Source organism: Triturus cristatus, chromosome 7 (genome assembly GCF_964204655.1).
Source record: "Triturus cristatus chromosome 7, aTriCri1.1, whole genome shotgun sequence".
NCBI classification, from domain to species: domain Eukaryota; kingdom Metazoa; phylum Chordata; class Amphibia; order Caudata; family Salamandridae; genus Triturus; species Triturus cristatus.
The window spans coordinates 434,829,381-434,854,869 of NC_140590.1; the positions used below are offsets into that span (position 1 = coordinate 434,829,381).

The 25,489-nt window shown below is 48.1% G+C and overlaps 1 protein-coding gene across 2 annotated transcripts in view; it reads left to right on the forward strand.

The window, feature by feature from the left end:
* The window catches only part of ADPRM (ADP-ribose/CDP-alcohol diphosphatase, manganese dependent), a 273,505-nt gene that overhangs the window by 26,330 nt on the left and 221,686 nt on the right, over positions 1-25,489 (forward strand). For both annotated transcript variants that reach the window (XM_085616748.1, XM_085616747.1), the window contains exon 2: positions 13,236-13,289. In XM_085616748.1, coding sequence (XP_085472874.1) covers positions 13,284-13,289 — 6 coding nt within the window. In that variant the 5' untranslated portion in view covers positions 13,236-13,283. The remainder of the gene's footprint in view (positions 1-13,235; positions 13,290-25,489) is intronic.

The window sequence follows — 25,489 nt, forward strand, 5'->3', positions numbered from 1 at the left end:
AAGTCCATAGTGTTCTGGAGAGCGTACAAAAAGCGCGGCAATGACATCATCTTGAACAATGCCGCCCGGCCGAGCGGCGAAAGCGGCAAGCGCCGCCAGCGCGCGACGTCCTCCTTCAAGCGCTGGAGGGGGGGAAGCAAGTTTCGCTCGTAGCGGGCCACCGGGTCCAGCGTAATATAGACCCCCAGGTATCGAAATCCCTGCGAGGCAATCTGGATCGGACAGCCCCGAGGGAGGACAGGAGCCTCCCCGGAAAGCACATAGACACAGGATTTAGCCCAGTTGATGACAAGGCCTGAATTACGGCCAAAGGAGCGCAGAACATCGACCAGGACAATCAGTGATTGCGCGGGGAGGCTAAGTACAAAAGGATATCGTCAGCGTAGAGGGACACGCGGTCCTCATACTCGGGGGTCCAACGGAGACCTCGGATAGAAGGGTGCCACCGCAGCCACTCCGCCAGGGGTTCCAAGGCCAATGCAAAAAGGAGCGGCGACAGGGGACAACCCTGTCGCGTGCCCCGTCCCAGCACGAATGGGGCCGAGACTCGACCATTCACCACCACCTGTGCCAATGGGTCCGAGTACAACAATTTGACCCAACTGATGAATCCCGGGCCAAATCCAAATTTCGCCAACATCGCCCAGATGTAGGGCCATTCGAGCGTGTCGAACGCCATGGTGGCGTCCAGGGACGCCAAGATGGCCGGCTCCCGCACGAACGGAACACGCGCGAGCGCCGCAGATTAAGGGCCGTATTGCGATGGGGAATAAAGCCGGACTGGTCTTGGTGGACCAAATCGCCCACCACGCCGACCAGCCGGTTGGCGAGCACCTTGGCGAGGATTTTAGGCTCCGCGTTCAAGAGCGAGATAGGCCGGTAGGATGTAACCCGGTCCCGCGGTCTGCCCTCCTTGTGGATAACCACGTTGGTAGCCAGACGCTGGTCCGGCGGGAGGGAGCCCCGCGAGTGAGCCGCAAGGAACATTGCACGGAGGTGGGGTGCCAGTACGTCCGGTCGCAATTTATACAACTCGATAGGAATGCCTTGCCAGAAGCGACCGAGCGGATGGCGAGGGCAATTTCGTCCGAGGTGGGGGCGGCATCCATCAACTCCCTGTCCTCCATTGAGAGGGAGGGCAGCGCGATGTCACGCAGCAGGGCATGGGAATCCTCCTCCGGGCAGGGAGAAACCGGGGAATATACCTCGCGGAAATAATCCGCGAAGCAAGAGACAATGCCTTCCGGCTCAGTAACACGTACACCATCCATTCTTTCAATCAGCGGGACCACACGACTAGCTCTCTCCTTCTTATCCAACCACGCAATCAGCTTGCCAGCCTTATCACCCACATCATACAATCGCCCCTGTTGCTCTCTGCTGAGGCCCCTGGCCGCCTCCGTGACGAGGGACCTATAGGCCGCCTGCTTAAGGTGTAGAACGTGCAGCGCAGCGTCAGTCACCCCACTCCCCAGATCACCCTCCAGTTCAGTAATTTCGGCCTCCACCCGGGTCACCTCCTCCTGTGCGCGCCTCCGGGCATGGGAAATAAAGGAGAGGGCCTCCCCTCTAAGCACTGTCTTGAAAGCCTCCCACAGGGAAATGGCCGACGGGACAGACCCCACATTCTCCTCAAAATACCGTTGCAAGGATTTAATCAAGTCAGCACGAATAGTGGGGTCGCGCAGGTACCAGGCATTGATTGGAGCTACCCTGCCCTCCCCCCTCGGGAAGACATCAAAGTGCAACAGGAGTGGGTAATGATCTGAAATACCCCGCGCCAGATGGCGCACCTCCCCCACTCTCCCGGCATAGGCCGCAGGGACAAGAACATAATCAAGCCGCGAAAGGCTACCATTGGCCCCCGAATGGAAGGTGTATTGCAGCTGAGTGGGATGCTTTAGACGCCAACAGTCCACCAATCCCAGCGTGTCCAAAAGGCCAGACAGCCACGCTTGTGCCCGGGGGAGGTCCCTAGGGGGATAGCGATCCAGAGTCCCAGAAGCCACCGCATTGAAGTCCCCCCCAACCACCAGAAGCCCCCCCGGAAGGTCAAGCAGGAGGCGTCCCAGGTCCGCAAAGGTGGTGGACTGTAACCCCGGTGGGACGTACACTGAGACAAAGACGACTACCTTGCCCTCCATTCTCCCCACCAAGACAGTGTAGCGTCCCCTCTCATCATGGCGCACCTCGTCTATTTCTAGCGGGAGCGAGGTCTTGACCATAATGCCCACCCCTCGTGAGCCTGATGTGAAGCCCGAGTGGGCCACCAAACGATAGCCACGTCGATTCATGGCACAATAGGAGTTACCAATGAGGTGTGTCTCCTGCAAAAAGACCACATCAGGCGAAATCCGTTTCAGATATTGCAGGACCACACCCCGCTTAATCCTATCACCCAGTCCGTTAACGTTCCAGGACAACAAAGTCAGGTCCCTACCCCCCATCACATACAGAAGCCATCATTTGTCCCCCCGAGAGCATCTCAAAGACTCCAATACAATGAAGGGTTTGCCTTGCGGTAAAAACGAACCACACCCCACCCCAACCCACCCATCCCAACAGAACTCCCCCCACCCTGCACCCCTGCATGAGCCCAAACAGCCCCCCCAAAGTGCAGTGTGCCTGTCGCCCCATAGAAAGAAAACTAACTAGTCCCCCAGAGGAGGAGGGAGATCCCCCAAGAGACCCCACACGACCTCCACAGGAGGGGAACTTACCCTAACAGTCAATGGTGACAATAACACAGTCCAGAGCAAGGCCTACCATTAGTCCCTCAGTCCTGATCCGGCGGGCCCTCCCCACCAACCGCTCTCCCCCCACCCCCCCGGCCCCGATCTCCGGGCAGAGTGTCCAGCCAGTCCCCGGCCGCCTCGGGACGATCAAAAAAGTGCGTGCGGCCATCCACCTCCACCCTCAGCTTAGCCGGAAAAAGCATCGCATATTTGAGATTCAGGTCCCGTAGGCGACGTTTGACACCGAGAAAACTCAGTCGCTGCTTTTGGACCGCCGGAGTAAAGTCAGGATAGAAATTGATATCCATATTGTCAAGTCTGACCGGCCCTTGTAGCCTGGAGGTCTGCAGGATAGCGTCCCTGTCCCGAAAATTGAAAATCCGGGCGATGAGAGGCCTCGGAGGGGCTCCGGCCTTAGGCCTACCCCCGGGGACCCTGTGGGCACGTTCCACTGCAAAGAATTTACTCAGCCCCCGAGGCTGGAGATGGGTGAGGACCAAGTCCTCCACAAACAGATCCGCTGCCTCTGCCTCGCGTCCCTCCGGCACCCCGATAATGCGGACGTTATTTCTCCGGGCCCGACCCTCGGAATCCTCCAGTTGACGATGCATCAGGGCGCTCGCCTGGCCAAGCCTGCGCACCTCCTGTTGGAGGGCCGCCACGTCAGATGTGAGGCCCGAGGTAGAGTGGGCCAAAGAATCGACCCGGTCATTTGTTTTTGAGAGATCGGCTCTCACGAGGCCCACGTCCACGAGGACCGAGTCGATCTTCTGCGCCAGAGTGTCAAAGTGCTGGTCCACCGAGGCCTTCATCTCGGCGATGGCGCCCATGACGTCTCGGAGGGTCAGGTCCGTGGGCAGAGCAGGAGCGTCAGTCGGGCCCGTAGGGGATCTACGCAGCGCCTCTGGAGATCCCTTCTGGAGGGTGTAGCGGTCCATATTGTTGGATTGATGGGCCGCGCCACGACGGGTCGACTTCACCTTAGCCCGGTCGCCATCTTGTTTTGTGGCCATGGTCGCGGTCCCAAATCGAGCCAATCTCCTCAAAAAGGGGGTAGACAATGCCGTTCAAGGGCTCCGGGGGGGGGCGACCACCGCTCCGCAGGACGGACCGCAGCCGGCGGGCCGGCAGGGCACCCCAACGAGGCCACACCACCGCACACCGCTTCGCGACCCTACCTCGCCTGGCAGCAAGGAGGGCGCAAAAGCGAAAGTGAAAGTGCGGGGTGCGCGAGTCGCCCAGCCTTGCCCGCCGCTGTTATTCACTTTGTCGCCGGATCGCCCCACAACTCCAGTACGGGGGGCCGGTGTGGAGAAGGCCGCAAACCTTAATCGGTGCTCCCGCCGGTGTCCGAAGTCCGAATTGAAAACGGAAAACGGGCGTCACCTCAACTCGGGTTCACAAACACAGTCCCCTCATCTAGGACAGGATTCGGTCAGGATTTATGCAGGAGGTCGCGGAGGTCCTCGGGAGCCTCGCACCTACGCGGCCATCTTGGGTGCGCGCTAGGCTCCTCCTCCGAGGGTGTACTTTTAAGAATGGGAAGAATAGGGCGATTACAAATATTGGCAGTCGTCTCCTCAACCACTCCCTTCTTGATCAATACCTGAATAATTTGCAATAAGGCTCGCTCTCCTGCCTGTGGTATTTTATACTGAGGGATATGAGGCAAAATAGCATAGTCTTTAACTTGAACTGAAACTGGCGGTATCTGCAGCAGTCCCACATCTGTATCATCCGTCGCCCACAATGAGGGTGGCACATCAGCAAATTCAACAGGAAGAAGCGCATCCTTGGAAAAACACTGTTTAGCATGTACTACATTTGGGCCCATTGTCATATATACACCTGCCGGGGAACAATAAATAGTAGCATGCAATTTCTTCAACAAACCCAAAGCCATCAAATTTTCACCACAATTGGATGTCAACAAAAATGGCGAATCCACGGTAAAAGGACCAATAGACAATGCAATGGTTCTTTAAATGGGGCTTACAACCGGTACACCAGAAAACCTATCGAAACATTATTATGGCCAGACAGAGCCCCCACAGGTACCATATTTCGAGAGACAGAACTTTTTGTCGCACCTGTGTCCACCCAAAATTCCTTAGTCAAATCTTGCAGTTCCGCTGTTACATAAGGACCACGCTGATCTACAGGTATCGGAACTGGTCCCCCACTCTGTCCCTGGCTGTCCTAGCTAGAAGACATTCCTGACACTTCCTCCATATCATAATGATGGTAGTACTGTCCATCTCGAGGGTCATCAAAGTAATTATTATTAGAACCATCCTGTGAGGCTGCAGCATTCAAACCAGATCAGCCCCACTAGCTCCATGACCCCGTCCACAAGAACCTCGTCCTCTATGGACCTCCACCTTCTGCAAAAGCACAGGGCACTCGCTACACCAATGTCCCTCCTCTTTACAGTATATTCACTGATTCGGCCCCAGAGGCGTCGTATTTGCTGCCTACTAGTACGTGGAAACTGTTGGGCAGGACCACCACGACCGCTCCCATTCCCTCTAAAAACCTGCTGTAACAACACCTTCGTTTTTAAATCCTTATGCTTTTTCTCTGTTTTCTCCTTTTCCTCATTAACCCTATGCTCCTAATACTGTGCCATATTCAAAATAACAGGGGGAAGAGGTGGACCAAGTACTTTCAGAAGCCTGCAATCGAGTCACAATCTCAGGAAGCAAATTGGAAACAAATCTATTAACAAACAACCGAACACCTCCCTCAATAGATAAATCCTGCCCACTGTAATCCAAAATCGTGTCTTCAAACCGGGTGAAACAGTCAGACACACTCTCATCTTTCTTTTGACAACAAGCCGACAATTTGTCCCAATCTACTTTTCTTGGTGGAATAAGAGAATGCATATATGTAACAATGCGACCAGGCAAAGCAAGTATCTCAGCTCGGGGTTCATCACCTGGCTTCCTTTCCTGATCTCATCCTTTAATCACCTCCCAACTCTGCAACATGGTCCTGGGTGTGCACCTGCCTCCAAATATCAACCGGAACCAGCAGACCAAAAAACATCTCAATATCAGCATCATTACAGTGGAAGAGGCAGCTTCAGTCAATTCTTTATAATTTGTAGTAAGATTTTTCCTAGGGCCAGGCAAATGAGTCTTCAGAGATAAAACTTCACTTCTTTTCCACGGAGTATAAACCCATTGTTCCTGAAAACGGGCCGCCTCCATTGGTCTAGTAACATTGCCATGGCCATCCGTTAATTCTGGTATTTCTGGATGATATATGAGAGGAACCTCCCGCATTCGAAACTGAGACACTGATCTGGGACTTTTCTCATGTAGTCTTCGCCTAAATGCTATTATTGTCGTAACATTAGCAAAAACCTGTTCTGGCCCCAATTCACTGATATACACCCAATCTCTAATGTCATATAAAATTTGAGGCACTTCTGCTTCGAAGTACTGTTGCCAAAGACCAATTAAGGTTGCGCACATGTGTTTAACGGCATGCTGCTGTATAAAGAGCTCAAAATCTCTCATAGTTGCCCAAACATCCTCTACACTATAAATAGGATTACGAGCCCACTGTGCAGCCTTATTAGCTTTTACCTGTTTCTCATCATCTCCCACATCAGATCGCACCAACGGTCCCATGTGCTCCTTAAATTTCGTTCAATCCCGGTCCTCAAACCCACGTACCGGTGTCCCACTTCTTATTAATGTCGGAGGATGAAAAACCATAGTGGGAGAAGCAACAGAAGTAACCGGCACTATCGTTGCTGATAGTTGTGTCGCAGGAGAAAATGCTGGCGAGAGGGACGCTGAGACAATAGGTGTAGCAGGAGTACTAACAATCACAGTTGCCACAGACGGCAAAGAAACATAAGAAAGAGGAGTAGGAGGAGCCAACGACACAGCCGTAGAAATAGCAGTAGATACGGGGACAGAGACAGTAGAAGCAACAGTAATGGGCGGCTGTGAGGCCACTGGAGCAGTGGGATATAGTCTTTGCGGGGCATATGGAGGTGGGGGTCGGGTAGCCAATAATTCTTCCACAAAAGTGTTCTCTTCTTCCTGAACCACATACGATTTATCAATTTGTAATCAAAACCTTCTACCTTCACATTCAACACCTTTTTCCTGTTATTCCCTGTCATATGCCACAGCTTTCTGAGTCAGTGTCTGCATTCTCCCTTTCCGGGACCCTTTTTCTGCCTTCAACCACCTCTGTCTTGCTACTTTTGGCCATGTTCTGAAGGAATCAAACATAGACTGCCTACTTTGTCTGTTGAACAACTGTTCTTGTAAATACTCAATCTTTTGCTCATCGAAAGTGCCCGTCAACGGCCACTGCAACTCGGCATTGTCCCTTGTATATTTGTGCCATAATGTACTAAACATAATAGGGCCAAGACCATGCTTCACATACATATTACATTTCAGAGTGCCTTCTGGAGGCGCCGGCTGACTTTTTTCCAATCGAGCATCAGCAGAACAGCAACGACAGCACAAGGAAAACAATTTGCTAACACCAGGCATTCTCAAAAGAAAACAAGTTCACTATTTTATACCTGGCAAAACAAATGCAATTGCTTATATCCAAAGGACGGTCTTTTAGACCATACCAAATACAAACCAAAATGGTACCATATCCACAAAGCACCAAAGCAAACTCACCTGGTATACGTGGGTCAAAGTAATTCTCCACTGCCGACTCTTCAGACCAAAAGGTCAGATCCAAGGCTTTTGCCGTTCAGGACTCCAGTCGGGTTGACCATTGGGCAAGGCAACGTCCGGCAGGACAGAATGGGCAGCTGGGAGTACCAGAAACTCTTCGTGCAGGGATCCCTGATCCGTCCGTCCGACCCAACGTTAGCCTCGACCTCCCCCTCATCTGTGGAAGGGGATGGGTTACTCACCCGAAGGAGTCCCTGTTCGGGTGCCAACTGAAGGAAATGACCCAAATAGGGTCACCCGGGTCGTGAGTGACCACCTCTCAGCCTTCCACACAAAATGTTTTCCCAGTAGGAGTTATCAAAGCTTTGAATAAGAAATTGTAGTGTTGATGTAAACAGACTGGGACAGGGACGAAAGTTACAATTAAATATTTCTGGACCTTTCATTCCAGATCTTATCCTGTATAAGCCCTGAAGAGAACCCCGAAAACCGACATGGGGCTGGAAACATGTCGGCATTAACACCTACTGGGCAAACATTCATACTGAACATTACTTTCCTGTAGGGAGCAATTTGCAGAAAAGTTTTTCCCCGACAGGCTTTAAAGGTGTACCCAGTAGGCAACAGCCTTTTAGAAAAATTACTAACTTAAAAAATAGCCACAGTAACGGCTGTTGTTTAGAGTACTGACTGGATTTAATTTCAATGTAACCTTGTTCACATTGTACTTTGTATATATTGTATGTCAAGTTTCATGTTTATTATTGTGTGCCTATATGTTTATGTAATTGTTGCAGGAGGTCTGTCTTTCAGATTGACATGTTTGACGAATGATATGAACATGCAAAAGATTTAACCCCTTCAGTGCCCCGCCCTTTCCCCGCCCTCTGCCGGACGTTGCATTAGCGGGCGGGGTTCATGACGAGATAGTCTCATCATGGGCACAGCGCAACCGTGCTCCATGACGAGACTATCTCGTCATGGGCACTGAAGAGGTTAAAGAGAAGTAAATAAATACTTCAGACCATTTGAATCATAGAATGATCTGAGTCTGTTCAAGTAAAAGCAGCACTCTAAAGTGACGGCTAGGTGCTTGGTTGTTCAAAACACTGTATAGGCCCTACCTAGCCGCCTTCAGGCCAAACCACCTTTTTCAAATTTTTAAGTATGAAGCATGAGCAGTCTTATCAAATAACAAAGAAAGATTTTCTAATGTAAGCAACATGCAGGCTTAAGAAGAGAGCTACAAGCGGCTACCATACCGCCGTAGAGTATAGAATAGTAGTCGGCGTTCACAGAGCTTAAGATGGCATGCCTCCTGTTTGTTTAAATTTCGTTTAAATCAATTTTCACAGGCGATGGGCAGGTGAATCTGTTCAGGAACTGCACAATGGCAACGCCCGAAAGCCACACTAAGATGCACAGATTCCCCATCTAGATGCCATAAAACCCTACCAAATTGGGTACTGAGTATTTACCTGCCTTTTATTTCTTTTGATACCGAGGGAACCAGCGAGCGTCACCTACTAAGACTTGTTCTGATAGTCTGTGTTGGGAGTCATCGGAGGACTCAGAAGTACTTGCCCTGCACAGGGGAAAAAGTATCTCTCGGCAATCCTTATTTTGCACACTGGAGCCCTTTCCACATCGCTATAATTAGCACATCATGCTCCTACAGTGACTGCCGCCCTCGGAGCCAGGAACAGGCGGCCACCCTCTTCGACTTGTAACTTTGTGTTCGTTTGTCATGGTTTTATTCTGGTGGTTGGGTGCATGGGCGGTACTCCCCCTCAACTCGGCTTTGTCTGAATATCCTGTAATCCCTAGCAGCCTGCTTGAAGTGAGGTCTTTTCTGGACTTGAGACTTGAACTTTTTCTCCATCCTTGAATCCCAAAGCCGATAATATTGTTTGTATTGCAGTGGTGGTGGGTAGTTTACTTGCTTTTGAGGGGGGACAAGCCAGTGTGTGGGTGAGGGGGCATGAGTCATTGTTTTGCCATGGGGAAAAGGAAAACAGTGACATCTCATAGAACGACTATAGAGGGGTTTTTGACTTGCGCGGTTAGTGTAGTATCTAAGGAAATTGATCTAGTGGAAAGCAGGCTCTTGCGGTCTAGGGAAGGCTCGGTTCTTTTCTCCCCCTTCCCTGTCCCCACCAGGGTACAGGAAGATCCTGCCACTCCATCAGGCACTGCTATTCAAACGCCAGCCAGCACCCAGAAGGGAAATCAGGTAGACACCCTGCTTCTGAATTCCACAAATAAGAGGGGGACAGTCTCAGCAACTGGGTCAGTAGACAAGGGGTCTGTCTCCAGCCCAAAGCATGTCTTAAAGAATAATGGGAAGAAGAAAGGGGGAGCGGTTAGGAAAGGACTTTCAGTTGCTAATGCGGGCACTCAAACAGATCTGCCTTGGTTGGATCAGGGCCTCTATCCCAACCTCTCCAACATTATGGATCAGTTGAAAGGGTTTCTACCTGCTGCAGTGTGCACTCTCTCTTCTTGAGTGAAGAACGTGGAGATGGTCATTCCTCAGTTAGTGGACAAATCGACCAAACTTATTTCTGTTTTGCACCCGCATAATGCGTATAGGGTTTCTGGGGGCAGAGGGAGAAGGGCAGGTTTGACTGAAGACTTGGACTCTCGAGAGGGGCAGGAGGTCGGTCCTCTCTTTCAGGCTAGTGAGAGGCAGGCACCTAGGCAGCCAGAGGACGTTCCCTTCTAGCTTTACTTTCTCTTCTTCCTCTTCTGGCTCCCTTGGTAACAAAAACCACACCAGCTATCGGGGGAGAGCAAGGCGAATTCCCTGGCCTCACACCCGAATTCTGTCTCCAGCAAGGTAACAATCCAGCTACCTCCTGCAGCAGCTCCCTATGTTGCCGTCCTAGCCAATGTCCCCCCTTTAAAATCCTCAACATTGGAGAAGTATCCCGAATTGAAAAAACAAAGTTTTGCATTGGCTTTCTAAGGAGGTTAGGATTGATCACTTGTGTGCAAGAGATATTATTATGGTGCCTAGATTGGGTTGGGTGGGTCACTCACCTAAATCTGTTGCAGGTGACTGTTTGGTCATCAATTTCTCTAACAACTGGCAGGCAGGAGTGCTTTTGGACCAGTTCTGGAGGGGGAACGGGTATGATACAGAGACACCATTACTCCCTTTGGGCTATTTCTATAAGCCATTGTTCAGTCTCCAGGAAGGGGTGTGGAAACCCCAAGCGTCACAGGCCTTGGTACCCAGAAGGTCTCCCTCCCTTTTTGTGACCCTCCTATCACACTAGTCAATCGTTTTGATCCCCTGACTGATTTAGTGTCCTTGGACTGATTGGAGCCTATAGAGCTTGTCCCTCGATGTTCAACCTCCCAGCTTTGTCCAGTGTCACTTCTGCTGTTTATAACTCATTTAGGGGTTTGAGCTGGAACATAGCCAGAAATAGAGGAAAGCTGGAAGATCAGGTGTGTCTTGATCTCCTTAATGCAAATGACATTATTTTTCTACAGGAGACATGGTACAATGAGTGGTTGCTTGTCTTGGAAGGGTTTGTGCCGTTGATTTGTTTTGCCTTGCCCTCTGTTCATGGCTGGTCTAAAGGGGGTTCAGCTACTTTTATTAGAATTACCCTCAACTGTAAAATCGAAACTGTGGATTCCCACACACCAGCTATTTTAGGTATTCCATTGACATTTACTGATCGCCTAAGGGTTCCGGTTGTTAACATTGATCATTCACCTAGGGGTGCTAGCTAGCTGTTCATCAGCTTATTCAGTTCCTTATAAATATGTCCATTCAGTATTCGGATTTTACTCTAATTCTCCTGATGGGCGATTTTAGCTTACACCCGTGTGGAGACTGGTTCTTATACAGGGACACCCCAGAAGACGGGGACGTGGTGAATGGTGATCAGATCCATTGGCCCAGATGGAAAACCGGGGAATTTGTTCAAGTCTGAGGTGGATCTATGAGCCCCCCCTGCTCCCGCAGCACTTCAGTGCGACCGCTAGAGGGAAAAGCTCTATCATAATACCAGTTTTTAAGAAGAGGAGCAGGAATAATCTTGCCTGCTATCATCCTGTATCTCTGGTGGACAGCGAAGTTAAGGTCCTGGGGAGTGTTTTGTTGGATCGTTTGACATTGTGGGCTATGGAGGGGAACATTCTCACAGAGATTCCGAATGGGTTTAGGCCCAGCCGGGAGACAGTGGATCGGACTCTTAATCTTATGTTGTTGACAAACAAGTATATCAGAGCAAGCGAAGGGTCAATCCACTTTTCCTTTAATGGGCGTTAGTTCAGTCTTTGATCTTGTCAACAGAGCTAAGTTGTGGGCTTTACTTGGGTCCATGGGGTCAAACCGGACTTGCTTTCTTTCCTGCATGAGGGGCCTTCTGCCATGGTTAGATTTTTAGCCTCCTTTCTCTTCACTCTGTAGATCAATGGTTCTGAGGTGGCCTTGTTGGAACAAGATCTAGAAGTCCCATTAGTAGGTGCTCGTCGTTTACCAGCTCTTCTATATGCGGATGATGCTGTCCTCCTGTCTAGGACTGCCAACGGGCTGCAACGATTGATAGAGCTGTATGTAGGGTATATGGAAGGCCTGGACCTTTCAACAAACCATTTTAAACCCCATGTGATGGCACTAACTAAACATGAAGAGTCCTGACAAGTGGTGAGCAGGCACAGGAGCATTAAAATTTGTAACCCAGCATCCAATTCTAAGAACCTAATTATTGTACAAGGTTAAGGTATTAATGTGGCTGTGTTTGTTGTATATTTGTGCACATATACTTATGGCAGGCCCTCCTCAAAAGAGATATAGAAAGAGACTATAGAGGCATAGAGTTCGAGCTCCATTAATTTCTGAAAAAGGGCCAAAATTCTGAACAAAAATTCAGGACAGACATTTAATTTTGACACGTGTACAAGTCAAACTAGTTTTTATTCAAACTTTATATAGTTTTTATATAGTTTGGTTTGTATAATACATAGTACTATTGATCAAACATTCACATGTAGCTTGACTTATTTAAGGATGAAAAACTATCAAGCATACACACGGAGCAGAGTTTGACAGCCGACAGGGCGATTTACAGTTCTTACCCTGTACATAAATGATATTGCCAAAAGCATCGTTATGTTGCTAACCTTGGACTTAAAGTTCATTGGCAGTAGCACTAACAGCTTAGGTTTACTGTTTGAAGAAGTACTTTTATCTGAGCTGGTAAACATATGCATTCTTTGTTCCAAAGAGCAAATGAATAGAAACATGAGCAGGAATATTTCAAATTAACCTGGATTTGAAGTTCCACTTTAACAAGTATGATATCACACTTTTTCATTTCTTTATGCAGTTTAATATCGCGCAAACTTGACCCCAAGGTATTGGAGCGCTTTACATGAGCACCAGTTGCATTACACAAGGACACATTCATTTTTGGTAGGCACGGGAGATTAAGTGATTTGTCCAGAATCATACAATGTTGAGCCAACGCCAAGACTCGAACTTGGTTCCCCAGCTCCAAAGACAGCAGCTCTGGCCGTGAAGCCACATCCCCTCCACCTATTTCATTTGTCAGTACAAGTGAATTTCTTTTGCAAAAAAATCCTCTTGGTTGGTACATTGCAGCCAGGCATAGAAAATATAAATTACACTATAATTTACATTGGCGGAGTTGCCATTTTCAAACGCAGGTGTCGGCTATTTGTCTGCTAACAATGACTGAGTATACATTTACTATGAGACAGTGCTTGGTTTTAGGGTTCTTGGTTTTATTTGACAGATGATGCTGTACAGATTAGTCTCTGCATTAATTATCCTTTTCTCTTCTCGGCTTTCCAGGTCCTATGTCAAGAGTCATCCCCGGTATCCTCGGTATAAAGCAGAACAATGCAAGTAAGTCATCTATTTTTATATGCTTTGGATCCTCCACCAGTGTGTACAAAGAGGAGTGCAGGGGCCTTGGGGAATTAGTGCTCAACAACACGTGCTTAATAAAGTTTGCTCGGAAGGAGAACGTCCTTCCCTTTGTATCCTTTTAATCACGTACCCGCGGTTGTTGTGGTTGCAGTAGTGTGTATGGTTCACCCCCCTTTCGAAACCTTAGTGCTGCCCCGTGCAGTTCCCTCCCTCCAATCCTAAGCCCGGATTCTTGCATGCACATGCGTTAGCCAAGCATCCCCAGGAGAGTGGCTGGGACCAGAAGGTCCGACTCCTTGGCATGCTTCTATGGGTTCAGATTCATGGTTCCTCCAACATCCTCCAAGGGCTCAGAGTAGGTTAATATATTTTGCAGAATAAAACTAGTAGAACATGTGAACATCTCTTGAGTCAAACCATGTATTTACAGTAACTAAGCTGCCTAACCCCCCAGCTAAGTGTACATTCTGTGGCATTTGGGTCTCTTCTGACTGATTTCAGGCCGGTTTCCTCTGCTGTTGCTCAGTCCAACATATTCCTTTCCTTCCTCTTTTCCAGGGTTCTCTCCGCTCAACCAGTGTTTGGCGATAGTGAAGATTTTAACATCTATATTTGCCAGAGCAATAGGAGGTGCACTTCATCAAGTCTTTCCCCAGTTTATGGATCTGTGAGATAATGGATTCATTCATTGTCAGTCACAGTTTTAGCTGTTAAAAAGGAGTTGTACTCTCACTAAATAGGGGTCTATCAGTGAACCGAAGGCTTTATAAAAACTCCCCATAAAGCTGTCCTGACCGGGCGCCTTATTGCTCTGAAGAATCTTGATGGCTGCTGTTTGTGCAGAGGTGATAGAAGGAAGATGACAATTATTCAAATAACAATAATGCTGTGTTTCAACATTAAAGCCCACAGTTTACGATTGTGAATAGTAGGCCTAAAACTTCCCCCCGTCTCTAGCAAGTCATGTTCTGTTATCCAATATTATCTCTTTTGCTTATTTCTTTTCTTGGTTTATCCAGCACAGTCAAGCCAAGTGTGGGCCAATTCTATTACCCCGCAGTCCTAACCCCTTTTCAGAGGGCCAGCTGCGAAGCAGGGGTTACTGGGCTCAACTGTGGAGATTTGAAGCATTTACTCCTGACGTCCCAGAGGCTGACCTGCTATGGATTCTGAGCAACTGGGCAAAGTACCCCTGCTACACTTGACTCTTGGCAGTAACGTGGTTAGCAGTCCAAGGCCCCCTCGGGGTGGGGGGAGGGGAGGTCAGGTGTGGATACTGGGGAGTGAATATACACAGGTTCACAACTCAAAATAGCACACAGCAGCAATAAGTCATTGTCCAGCCAAATACTACCTTTGAAGAAGAAAGAGAAGTATTTTATTTCTACCGCTACTCAAAATGAGCACAGCAGCATCAATAAATCATTGTCTGGCCAAATACTCACTTTTATGAAAAAAAAGAAGTATTTTATTTCTACCGCTATTCACACATAGGAAAAATACAACATTCTCAAACAACTACACAGCTCTCCTAAGGATAGGGCTCTAGTGTTTCCTTAGGCAGTTCCCCTGGACCCACTCCTTCTTCGCTTCAAGAGTGAGTGGAAATTACCCATTCACTGTAGGCTACTACCAGGATAAGCCTCACTAGCAGTCTGAGTCTCGACTAAGACTCTATTGTTAAAGTCAACTGTGGTCCAACGCCGCAGCGCTAATTAGTTGCAAGTTTCCTGGGGTACGATTGTCCCGAAATCAGTCTTACCTGCACTTCGTAGAATCAGAGAGACTGGAGTTCCTGAGCGCGCCCCTTCCAAGTAGCCAATTCATGTGAGTTTGCTGTTGGCTGCCCAAGAGCATTGCACTCAGCTGTTGGAGAGTCCTCAGATGCGGTCGTGCCTCTGCAGCGACCGGAGGTTTTTGGCGGCTCCTCTTTACAGGATACGTTTCTGGTTCCTCCCATGATTTAGGGGTGATATGAAGTTCCTGGTATGAATCCTTCATCCTGGGTTGGTGTGCCAGGTTCCACAGTGGCCTCACTGCTCTCGGCGACAACTCTGAACAGGTTACACAATTTGCTAATCCCAGTGACCCCCTCTGGCATACAGGTCACCTTATCATCATGGTACACAGGCTCTGGCCCGATCAGAACTGTGAAGTCCTCAGACTCCTGGCATACAAGGTCATGGTCCCCTACCCCACATGGGCTACAGTCCTTACCTCCCATCATTCTTCTCATGACATCCCCTCAGGCATACTGGGTCGCCGCTCCCCACTACCCATGGACTCCTGCCCAATCGGCGCAGCGATGCACACGGCTCAATCCATAGCCAGTCAGTCATAATAGCTTTATTCGGCAAGTGGTCATAAAAGCAACAATACAATGCAAAATGTATGACCAATATAATTAAAACTATAAAAACTCCCATTAAGATAAAAGTCCACAAAATATTTTAAAAAGCGACATGGAACTTTTAAACTCTTCTCGATGCTATATACATAAATACAAAGGCGACTTTTTACAATAAGATACAGAATTCCATGCAAAATTCAGCTCTGGCCTTACACATACTACCTTTAGTATTAAAAAGAGCAATACAAGAGGAAACAAACTCCAATTTCATTTAAAGATTAAAAAATTGGCATGTAGTACACATTTATTACAGTACAGCAATCGCTTTTGATCTAATGACCCCAGCCCATCCTAGATATTTAGCTAGAGATACAGCAAGGAGTAACCATGTTTCAGTACGAATTAATCTAAGAGCTACCTCATGTCTTCGTGTGCCCAGAGCTCTACAAATTGGGGCCAACCATATCCGCCGCGATGCTTTATAAGCGGGACACACAAATAACAAGTGGGCCAAAGACTCCATGTTTAGATGGCAAATAGGGCAGGAAGTGCCATCCACTGTATCCCAACTCGTGGTAAATTACTTTACGGGTAATGTGCCCACTCTAAGTTGGAAGTAAAGCTTTCTGTTGTGAGGCTTCATTATGGTGTCCCAATAAAGTTCCAGCTTTTGTACTGGTTTTACAACTAGGAATTGCCCTGTTGGTGTCGAGGAATCACTTTTCTGGAAGATGTTATCAGCCACCCATCCCCAATATCTTTCCTTCAGCTGTGCTTTAGAGGGAAACTGAGTGTTTTCAGGATTTTCCCTTAAAGCTGCCATGCCTATACTAAGATAGATCTGACTTCCTGTAGCCATTTAATTTTCTTATAACGATCTGCTCTTATTAGATCTTTTAGGCCCTGAGCATAAGGTGTCAGTTCAGGTGTTGACCAAATTTTCCTCCAATACAGCAAAGGGCGTAATCTGGCACTATCAGCCAAAGCCTTACAACCTAAATCATAAAGTAATGGCCGTACTGGTGTACTTTGTGGAAGGTTAGTATTTTACGTTAAAAACTGTTTTCAGCTATGGTCAGTTTTGAAAGATTTTTAAAACCCCAGAGATCTGCCCCACATAATACTGCACTAACCACTTTCATATTATAGATGTTCAAGACTGGGCTCATTGGTTTAGTGAACAATGCATTAAACTCAGCCAGTAAAGTTCCTGCCAGTTGTCGATGTTTCAGTGTGGCCATATCCAGATGCCTGCCCCACCTCATGTCGCCCTGCATAATGACCCAAAGATATGTAAAATAGTTTACCTGCTCTAGGGGACGCTTGTTTAATACCATCACTCCTCTATAGGATCTGTGGGAATTAAAGGTCATAAACTTAGTTTTGGACACGTTTATCTCCAAACCCCCGCAGATGGCAAAATTCCTCGAAGAGTAATAGGGCTCGCTGTAAACCGCTCGGTGTTTTAGCAATAACAGCGTATCATCTGCGAACATGAGGATAGGGATTTTCACACCCGCCAATATAGGAGCATCAGTTGGGGTTGCTTCCAAGAGTTTACAGTGCCATTGATGAATATAGAAAACAGCGTTGGTGCCATCACACACCCTTGTCTTACCCCTTTTTCCACTTGGAAGGGGGAGGTAACCTGCCCCTGGGTGCCCCACCTGATTTTTGCATGGTTTCCCTCATGGAGCCTGACTATGAGAGTTAGCAATTCTTGGGGCATCTCCAGATCTTGCATTACTCTCCACAATCTACTACGGTAAACAAGGTCAAAGGTTGACTTTGAATCCACAAAGGCAGCATACAAGCTTCCTTTGTCTAAGACCACCGTTTTCCAGGAGAGCAATGTGAAGCGAAAGGTTTGGTCGATGGTACTTATTCTTGACCTTAAAACCTGCCTAGAATGATGATAATATATTCTGCTCATCGATCCAGTCTTGGATTTTATTTAACACAAGGCGTCCCATGATCTTTTGTAGTGAGTCGATTAGGCTTATGGGTCTGTAATTCCCAGGCAGTGACTTATCCCCCTTTTTATATATTGGAATTATCGCCGCTCCTTTCCATGAGTCTGGTACCGGCATACCTTTAGCAATTTCATTCATTATAATCAGGATATATCGGCTCCATTTAGATTTATTGGAAAGGAATTGATCAGCTGGAATCCCGCTGGGGCCTGGTGCTTTGCCTCCCATTACAGATCCCAAAGCAGTGTCAACATCCCCTTCATTAAAAGCCGGACCGACATAGTAGGTATTTGGGAACTCAGACATATCCTTGTCATCTAAACTGCAAACGTATTAAGATTGAAAATGGGTTACCCGTTGATCTTGGCTTACAAGATTTACCGGCTCTGCAGATTGGCCATCTATGCCCCATTTCACTATGTCCCAAAATTGTTTAGAATTTTTACTTTCACATGCACATTTAAGATCCTGCCATCTGTTCTCATCCCAAGTTTTCTTAGCAATCTCCTGGGCTTTCTTATAAATTTGCCTGGCATACCGCACTTTAGTCAGATCTCCTTTCTTAATAGCTTCCCCCAGGGAACTACGGGACTCTTTGCATTCCTTATTGAACCATTTACTTCCATTTTTATGCTGGGTACCTCTGTTTTTACAATTTTTGTAGAAATAGTTACGAAGCTGTGTAGAAAACTCAGCATGGAATCCAGTTACCAACTCAGGAGGTGCCTGGTTAACCAAAAGGTCTTCAAGATCTAATATTGCATTATCAACATCTAGTGAGATTTTATCTAGAACTTCAGGTTTATCTATTAGGTTTACCCATTTCAAGCGCCTCAAATCATTTGTGGGAACTAGATCTAGGGATATAATTTCTCTACTAGAATAAATGGTATCTTTCTCTACCAATACCTCGAAAGCCTCACACAGGGGGTTATGATAACTTTCTATTCGCTCATTTACTTTCATGTCCCTTAATGCATGCCAAAACTGGCAATTAATTAATAAGTAGTCAATGCGGCTAGAACTAGAGCCATTGTTAAAAGTGGGTACACCATCTCTGTCTGATTGGGTTCTGCCATTTAAAGCCCTTAGCCCTTTCTCCATGCATATGGAATTTACCTGGACCACCACTTCTGTCCATTTTTTTACAGGAATAAGATCTAATATAGGAATTCTCCACAAGTCATCTTCCTCGTCAGTAAAATTTGAATTCCCTTTCAGGAGGGGTTCAAAGGTCACGTTAAAATCACCCGCTACTATTACATTTGTACCCCCAGAATATTGGTGAAGTAAAGTATCCAGAGCTACTAGGACCTCAGATTTCCTACCCTTTGTCCCTCTTGCATAGATATTATAGATATCAAGCTTCTCGCTCTCTCCCCACTTCAACCTAAGCGCTAATATATTCTTATTGTGAGACACTAGAACATGCACAACAAAGCCAAATTCTTGGCGAATCTAAATTGTTAACCCTCCTGAGGGTTGACCTTTTCCACCTGTGATTGCTGGTACACAATAGTTTATATAGCCTACGTGGTAGGTAGGATCCGCCGCCCAGGTTTCCTGGAAAAGGCAGACATCATGTTGTGCAACAAATGTCTGCCAATCTGGGGATACGATCTTAGATGTTATCCCAGCTATATTCCATGATAACACGGATAATCCTACCAATGGTTTTTACACTGGGCTATCACGCTATTCCACAAATTTTCTTTGATTTGAGCTGACTCTATGTTTTCTGGAGTTGTCAGTATATTATTATCGATGGGCAAGTTACTCATTATACATTCCACTTCTCTAGAGGGGTAAGAACAAATACTAGATTATCTATTTGATGGAATGTGATCATTGGTACCTGGTTCATTTTGTGGCACATTCAAGAGTCAATCATTGGATTCTAGATTTGAGGATCCGCCTAAGAGGGAATCACCTTGCCCTGGAGCGCAGCCATTGCTAGTTACAGATGGAAAACGTCTGAACTGTATTAAAGAATTGTCTGGAGAAGATGTACAAAATTCCAGAGCTAGCAAGTTCTCAACTAGGTCTTGACCTTTTAGAGTTAACTCAATGCAGTCTAGCGGGTTAGTTCGAGAGGAGAGTCTGCGAGCTCTGGAGATATCTTCTCTAATTACCGAACGACATCCCCCGACGTGGCAGATCCAATGGATTGCTTTATTGGTAAGCGAATCTGCATTTTCTATGCTATTCCTGCTGGTAAATTTGGGGACATTGACCATATACATTTTTGGGGCCTGTGGCAAAGTTCTACGTGGCGGTCTAATATTTTGTTGACTGCTATTATTTAATGAATTCCATTTTTCTGGTATGGCAGGGCGCCTGGTTCACATTTGTGATAGATCTGATTTTTGATTAGATGGTTGAACGGAACACCCCACTGATATTGGCACTATTTCACATCTATTTTCTTCCCTCTTATTATGACTGGGCACAATGTTATCCTTACTCCTAGAGACCTTTGTCATAGTAACCGGATAATGTTCCTGATGATTTACCTGCTTAGGTTGTTCAGGCTGCTTTGCCCTGAGGTTTGGAGTTTCTAATTGAACAGGGATCCTTCGTGATAAAAGTTCAACCATAGATGTCAATTCAACTAGCTTTGTTCGCATAAGTGCCACCTCCGCTTTTAGCTCACAGATAAGAGAAGGTATTCCCGGAAAATCAATGGTGTAATATGAATTCAACTGTATATTAGATGTAAGGGGGGGGCTACAGGACAGTGGCGGGAAATTATTTGGGTGATCATCTACCCTCTCACCCTCTTGCAGATCTGTGAGGGGGGCAAACCTATTAGTACAGACAACCAATGTTTCCCCACCCTTAGGGTTACCAGTCTTACCTTCCCCTATAGCTGTTTTTTTTTTTAGCCCTGTAGCCACACATCCCTCAGTTTGGGACTCCAGGGTACCTCCCCTCATTGGTTTATGAAACATTGCAGGGATTGTTATATGTTGTCCTGAGCTAGATTTGTCCGGTTGGGAGGAGCCTATGGTCTGTTCAATACTACCAGCTTGGGTGGGTGTGTCATTTACTAAAATATCCTTGCATTCGCTGATCACCGTATCTATCTTGTCTATAATACAATTATTGCCCAGTATCTTTTGTTTCAGCGTTTTCCTCACCCTTTTCCCCCTCCGTTCTCTACCGCTTTCTCCCCCTCCAGGAGCACCACTATTCCCATCCATTGTTTTCCTTTTCCCCATACTCAATCCTTATTGAATTTGTGACCTCTGAGTTTGTGAGACTGTTTCACTGTTAACAATCAGAGTAAGCAACTTGAGGTTCCGAAATCAGCACGTGTTAAACAGAATATAATGCTATATTAGTACATGAAATTAGGTTACCATTATAGAAACACTTTCCAGCAAACCTAGCGTATTGGTACGAATGGAGAGTTGCTCTGTCCACAAATGTTCACCTGTGGCAGCGGTGACACGGCGGGAAAGGTCCGCGATGCACCCTGGGACTCCGAGTCCCACCAGGGTGAGTGGCCCACAAATTGAGGAAGATGGTGAATGGCCGAGAGAGCTGGAGAGTACAACACCCTGGGCTCAGACTCCCGTCAGGGTGTTAACAGCAGGAGATCAGGGAAACAGAGACCCGCAGTTAGAAACGCGTCCCGCGCAGCGGGAGGTGAGGCAGCGCTTTGTAGCGTGAGGTAGGCGCCTCCCCCTTCACCTGTGGCAGCGGTGACGCTCCGGGAAAGTTCCGCGATGCACCCTGGGACTCCGAGTCCCACCAGAGTGAGTGGCCCGCAAATTGAGGAAGATGGTGAATGGCCGAGAGAGCTGGAGAGTACAACACCCTGGGCTCAGACTCCCACCAGGGTGTTAATGGCAGGAGATCAGGGAAACAGAGACCCGCAGTTAGAAACGCGTCCCGCGCCGCGGTAGGTGAGGCAGCGCTTTGTAGCGTGAGGTAGGCGCCTCCCCCTTCACCTGTGGCAGCGGTGACGCTCCGGGAAAGTTCCGCGATGCACCCTGGGACTCCGAGTCCCACCAGAGTGAGTGGCCCGCAAATTGAGGAAGATGGTGAATGGCCGAGAGAGCTGGAGAGTACAACACCCTGGGCTCAGACTCCTGCCAGGGTGTTAATGGCAGGAGATCAGGGAAACAGAGACCCGCAGTTAGAAACGCGTTCCGCTTCTGGCATACAAGGATCACCATCTTCGCACGAGCAAAACCCGACATGGTGCCCCACTTTACCTCGCTCCCTCCAATGCTCTCCTCTTCCTCACAGGGCACACTGGTCTTAGCATGCAGGCAGGCACCGGTGCTCCAGGCTCAACAGCAGGTGGTCTTGGGTTTCCAGGGTTATGTCTCCTCACCCAGCGGGAAGACTAGCAGGCCTTGGACACCAGTCCTGGTCATAGTCGGCGTCCCTTCCTTATATCGAGTCTCAAACCATGTATTATTGTTATGCAAACGCATATGCGGCTGCCAAACACTCACAGTTTACCACCTACTTCAAGTAGACGGTAACCCACTCTCAAACGGGAAGAAGTCCCCAGGGGACCCCTTCCCCTTTGTGAGTGTATGCGAAAATATTTTTCAAGAGCAGGCAGTGGTCCCAGGGACCACTGACTGTCCTTAAAAAATGAAACTGAAAATACTCCCTAAGAACTATAGGCCTATCTCTCTTATTAACCTTGATTGTAAGCTCTTAGCCATGATCCTAGCCAACCGCCTCCAGAAAGTTCTGCCCAAACTCATCCACCCCTCCGAAGCAGGTTTCTTGAAGTATAGTCTAGAGAACTGACTCCTGAGGCGGAAGCCGGGAGATATCGCTCGCATTTTTTAAATTGTATCATTGTCAAAACTGTTTTTACCTGTAACACTCTGCTCCCTGGGCACTTCCCCCCCTTGCAGACCTGCTGAAATATCCCCGCGCAGCTCGTGACAACGCTGCCGCGGGTCGGAAAAAGTTACAGCCGCCATTAGCCATTAGCCTCGCAAGCCACAGGGCACGCCCACTGCCGGGAGGCCACGCCCCTTCCGCCACTACAAAGATGTGCATTCACAGGACGCGCAGCGGACGAGCGCAGCGGGTGCGCCGTCAGCGCGCCAAAGGCGAGCCCGACTGCGCCCGTCCGCGGCTGGTCGGGGCAAGGGGCCACCCCCCCCAACAACCTTTTCCTCACGTACGAGAACAAATAGGCAATACAGCATGGATACCCTCTACCAGCTACGGCACACTAACAAAGCCAAGTGCGGCCAAACTTTCCACCCTCTGGAAATCCCCCACCAATGCCCTCACTGCAAAATACAACTCTCTAGCCCTCTGCAGAAGGAGGAGCTGTGGGAACACAAAATGCTGTTACTAAACTGCAGATCTCTCCAAAACACCGTCTGGAGAATTCAATGCTGCTGGATGAGCTCATGCCAGATATACTCTTCTTGACCGAAACATGGCTCACCCAGGCATCTGAACCTGACCTGGTTCAAGCAATCGCACCAGGCTACCAGATTGCACGCTTAGACCGCGCTCAGGGAAATGGCGGGGGGCTCGCCATCATTTATAAAGACACTTATACTTGCCGATGCACACCTGAGCCCATCGCAGACTGTGAAAGCCTGCACTTCACCATCAAATTCTCCCCAAATAAAAGTTTCACGGGCATCCTTATCTACCGCCCCCCCGGAGCACCCAAACAATTCCCCACTGCACTTCCTCATACCGTGGCCGAATTAACCACCTTATCGGCAAACTTCACAATATTAGGCGACCTTAATATACATTTCGACAACAATCAGGACAATGTCGCCAACGAACTCATAGCTAGTCTAGCAGCAATCGAACTAGAACAGCTCGTCCCCTCCCACAACCACATACTAGGCCACTTGCTAGATCCCGTTTTTAGCAACTGCCGCCAACTAACAGTTGACACCCCCACTTGCCTCCCATGGACTGATCACTTCCTCATTCCAATCACCTGGACCACACGCAAGTGTGTCCCATCCCCCCACCTTCCTTCCAGATCTAGGAACTGGTCCAAACTCTGTCCGGATAAATGGGCTAGCAACCTCACTACAACTAAACCGGTACTCAACAGTGACCCCTCAAAAGGCAACAACGAGTACAACAACTGGATCACGAGCTCACTAGACTCCATACTACCCCTTGGCATCACCAGATCAAAAAGACACCATAATACAGCCCCCTGGTACACGGAAGAGCTCCGAAAAAAAAAAACGTACCTGTAAGAGGCTTGAAAGGAAGTGGCGTCTAAACTACATGGCCACGGATAAAACTATATACAGAGATGCCATCAGAGCCTATAAGTCAGCAATAAAGCTGACCCAATCAGCCTACTATGAGGCTAAAATAATGGCAGCCAAGTGCAAGCCCAAAGAAATGTACCGAATGGTAAAAAGCCTCACCACGCTTCCCCCGCCCTCAACCACCAACCCCACTGAACCCCCACGATGTGACGATCTAGCTGAGTTCTTTTTTACGAAAATAAATAATATCTACACATCCTTTCCAAACACGGGAGCAGAACCCTCCTCCAAAAGCTACTCCTCCGTAGCAGAAACAGAGGTATCTCCCACAACACCTTAGCCCACCTCCCACAACTAGACTCAGTCACACTAGACTCGTTAATGCACCAAATAAAATCTGGCTCACCCTGTGATCCTGCCCCACCAAACTCACTGATCTCGGTTGGACAGGCAATTCTCCCCACACTACTGGAACTGCTGAACTCCTCGATAACAACTAGCACAGTCCCACTAACATGGAAACATGCGAGGGTACGTGCACTTTTAAAAAACAACAACCTCGACCCTTGCAACCTCAATAACTATCGGCCTATCTCACTACTCCCCTGGACAAGCAAACTCCTTGAAAAGCATGTTAACACCTGTCTAACTAAATTCTTCTTCGAGAGTAACCAACTGCTGGACACTACACAGACTGGCTTCCAACCCAAGCATGGTACGGAGACGGCCCTGGTAGCGGTTACAGAGGAGGCAAGGCGGATCTTAGATCAGGGAGGAGCAGTGGCAGTGATCCTCCTTGATCTGAGCACCGCATTTGACACGGTGAACCATCAAATCCTCCCCCACCGCCTACTAAGTCTGGGAATATCGGGAGAAGCCCTGGCCTGGCTTAAATCCTTTTTAAAAGACCGTACCTTCAGTGTCTTTGAAGGAGCCTCAGTCTCCGCAAGCAAGCCTCTGGGGTGTGGGGTGCCACAGGGCTCCTCACTTAGCCCCACGCTTTTCAATGCATACATGAGACCACTGGCAGAGATTGTTCGTCCGCATGGCATTACCATCGTCACCTATGCGGACGACACTCTAGTGGTCTCCCTTGCACACAAGGATAGCCAGCAATCACAAACCAACCTGATTCCCTGCTGGATGACAAGCTCATGCCTAAAGCTCAACGGGGACAAGACGGAGCTAATGCTCCTCGGCTCTCAGTCCCCTTCCACTCTAGAGCTTCTGTGGCCCCCTAGCCTAGGCGATCCCCCCGCACCCAAAGACAACATAAAGAGCCTTGGAGTATGGCTAGACAAAGCTCTGACTTTTAACACACAAGTCACTAAAGTGTCAGCAACCTGCTTCGGCCTAATTAGGCAACTCCCAAAAATCCTACCACTCCTCCCTTTTGAGGCAAAACAGGTAGTCATCCAGGGCCTAATTCAGTCTCGTATAGACTACAGCAACGCTCTATATCTAGGATCCCCAGAATACTGCTTAAACAAACTTCAGCAGGTCCAGAACTGCGCTGCACGCACTCTCCTCGGAATTTCGCGTAGGTACTCTATAGGGTCTGGCCTGAAATCCCTGCATTGGCTCCCTGTCAGAAAGAGGATCAATTTTAAGGCC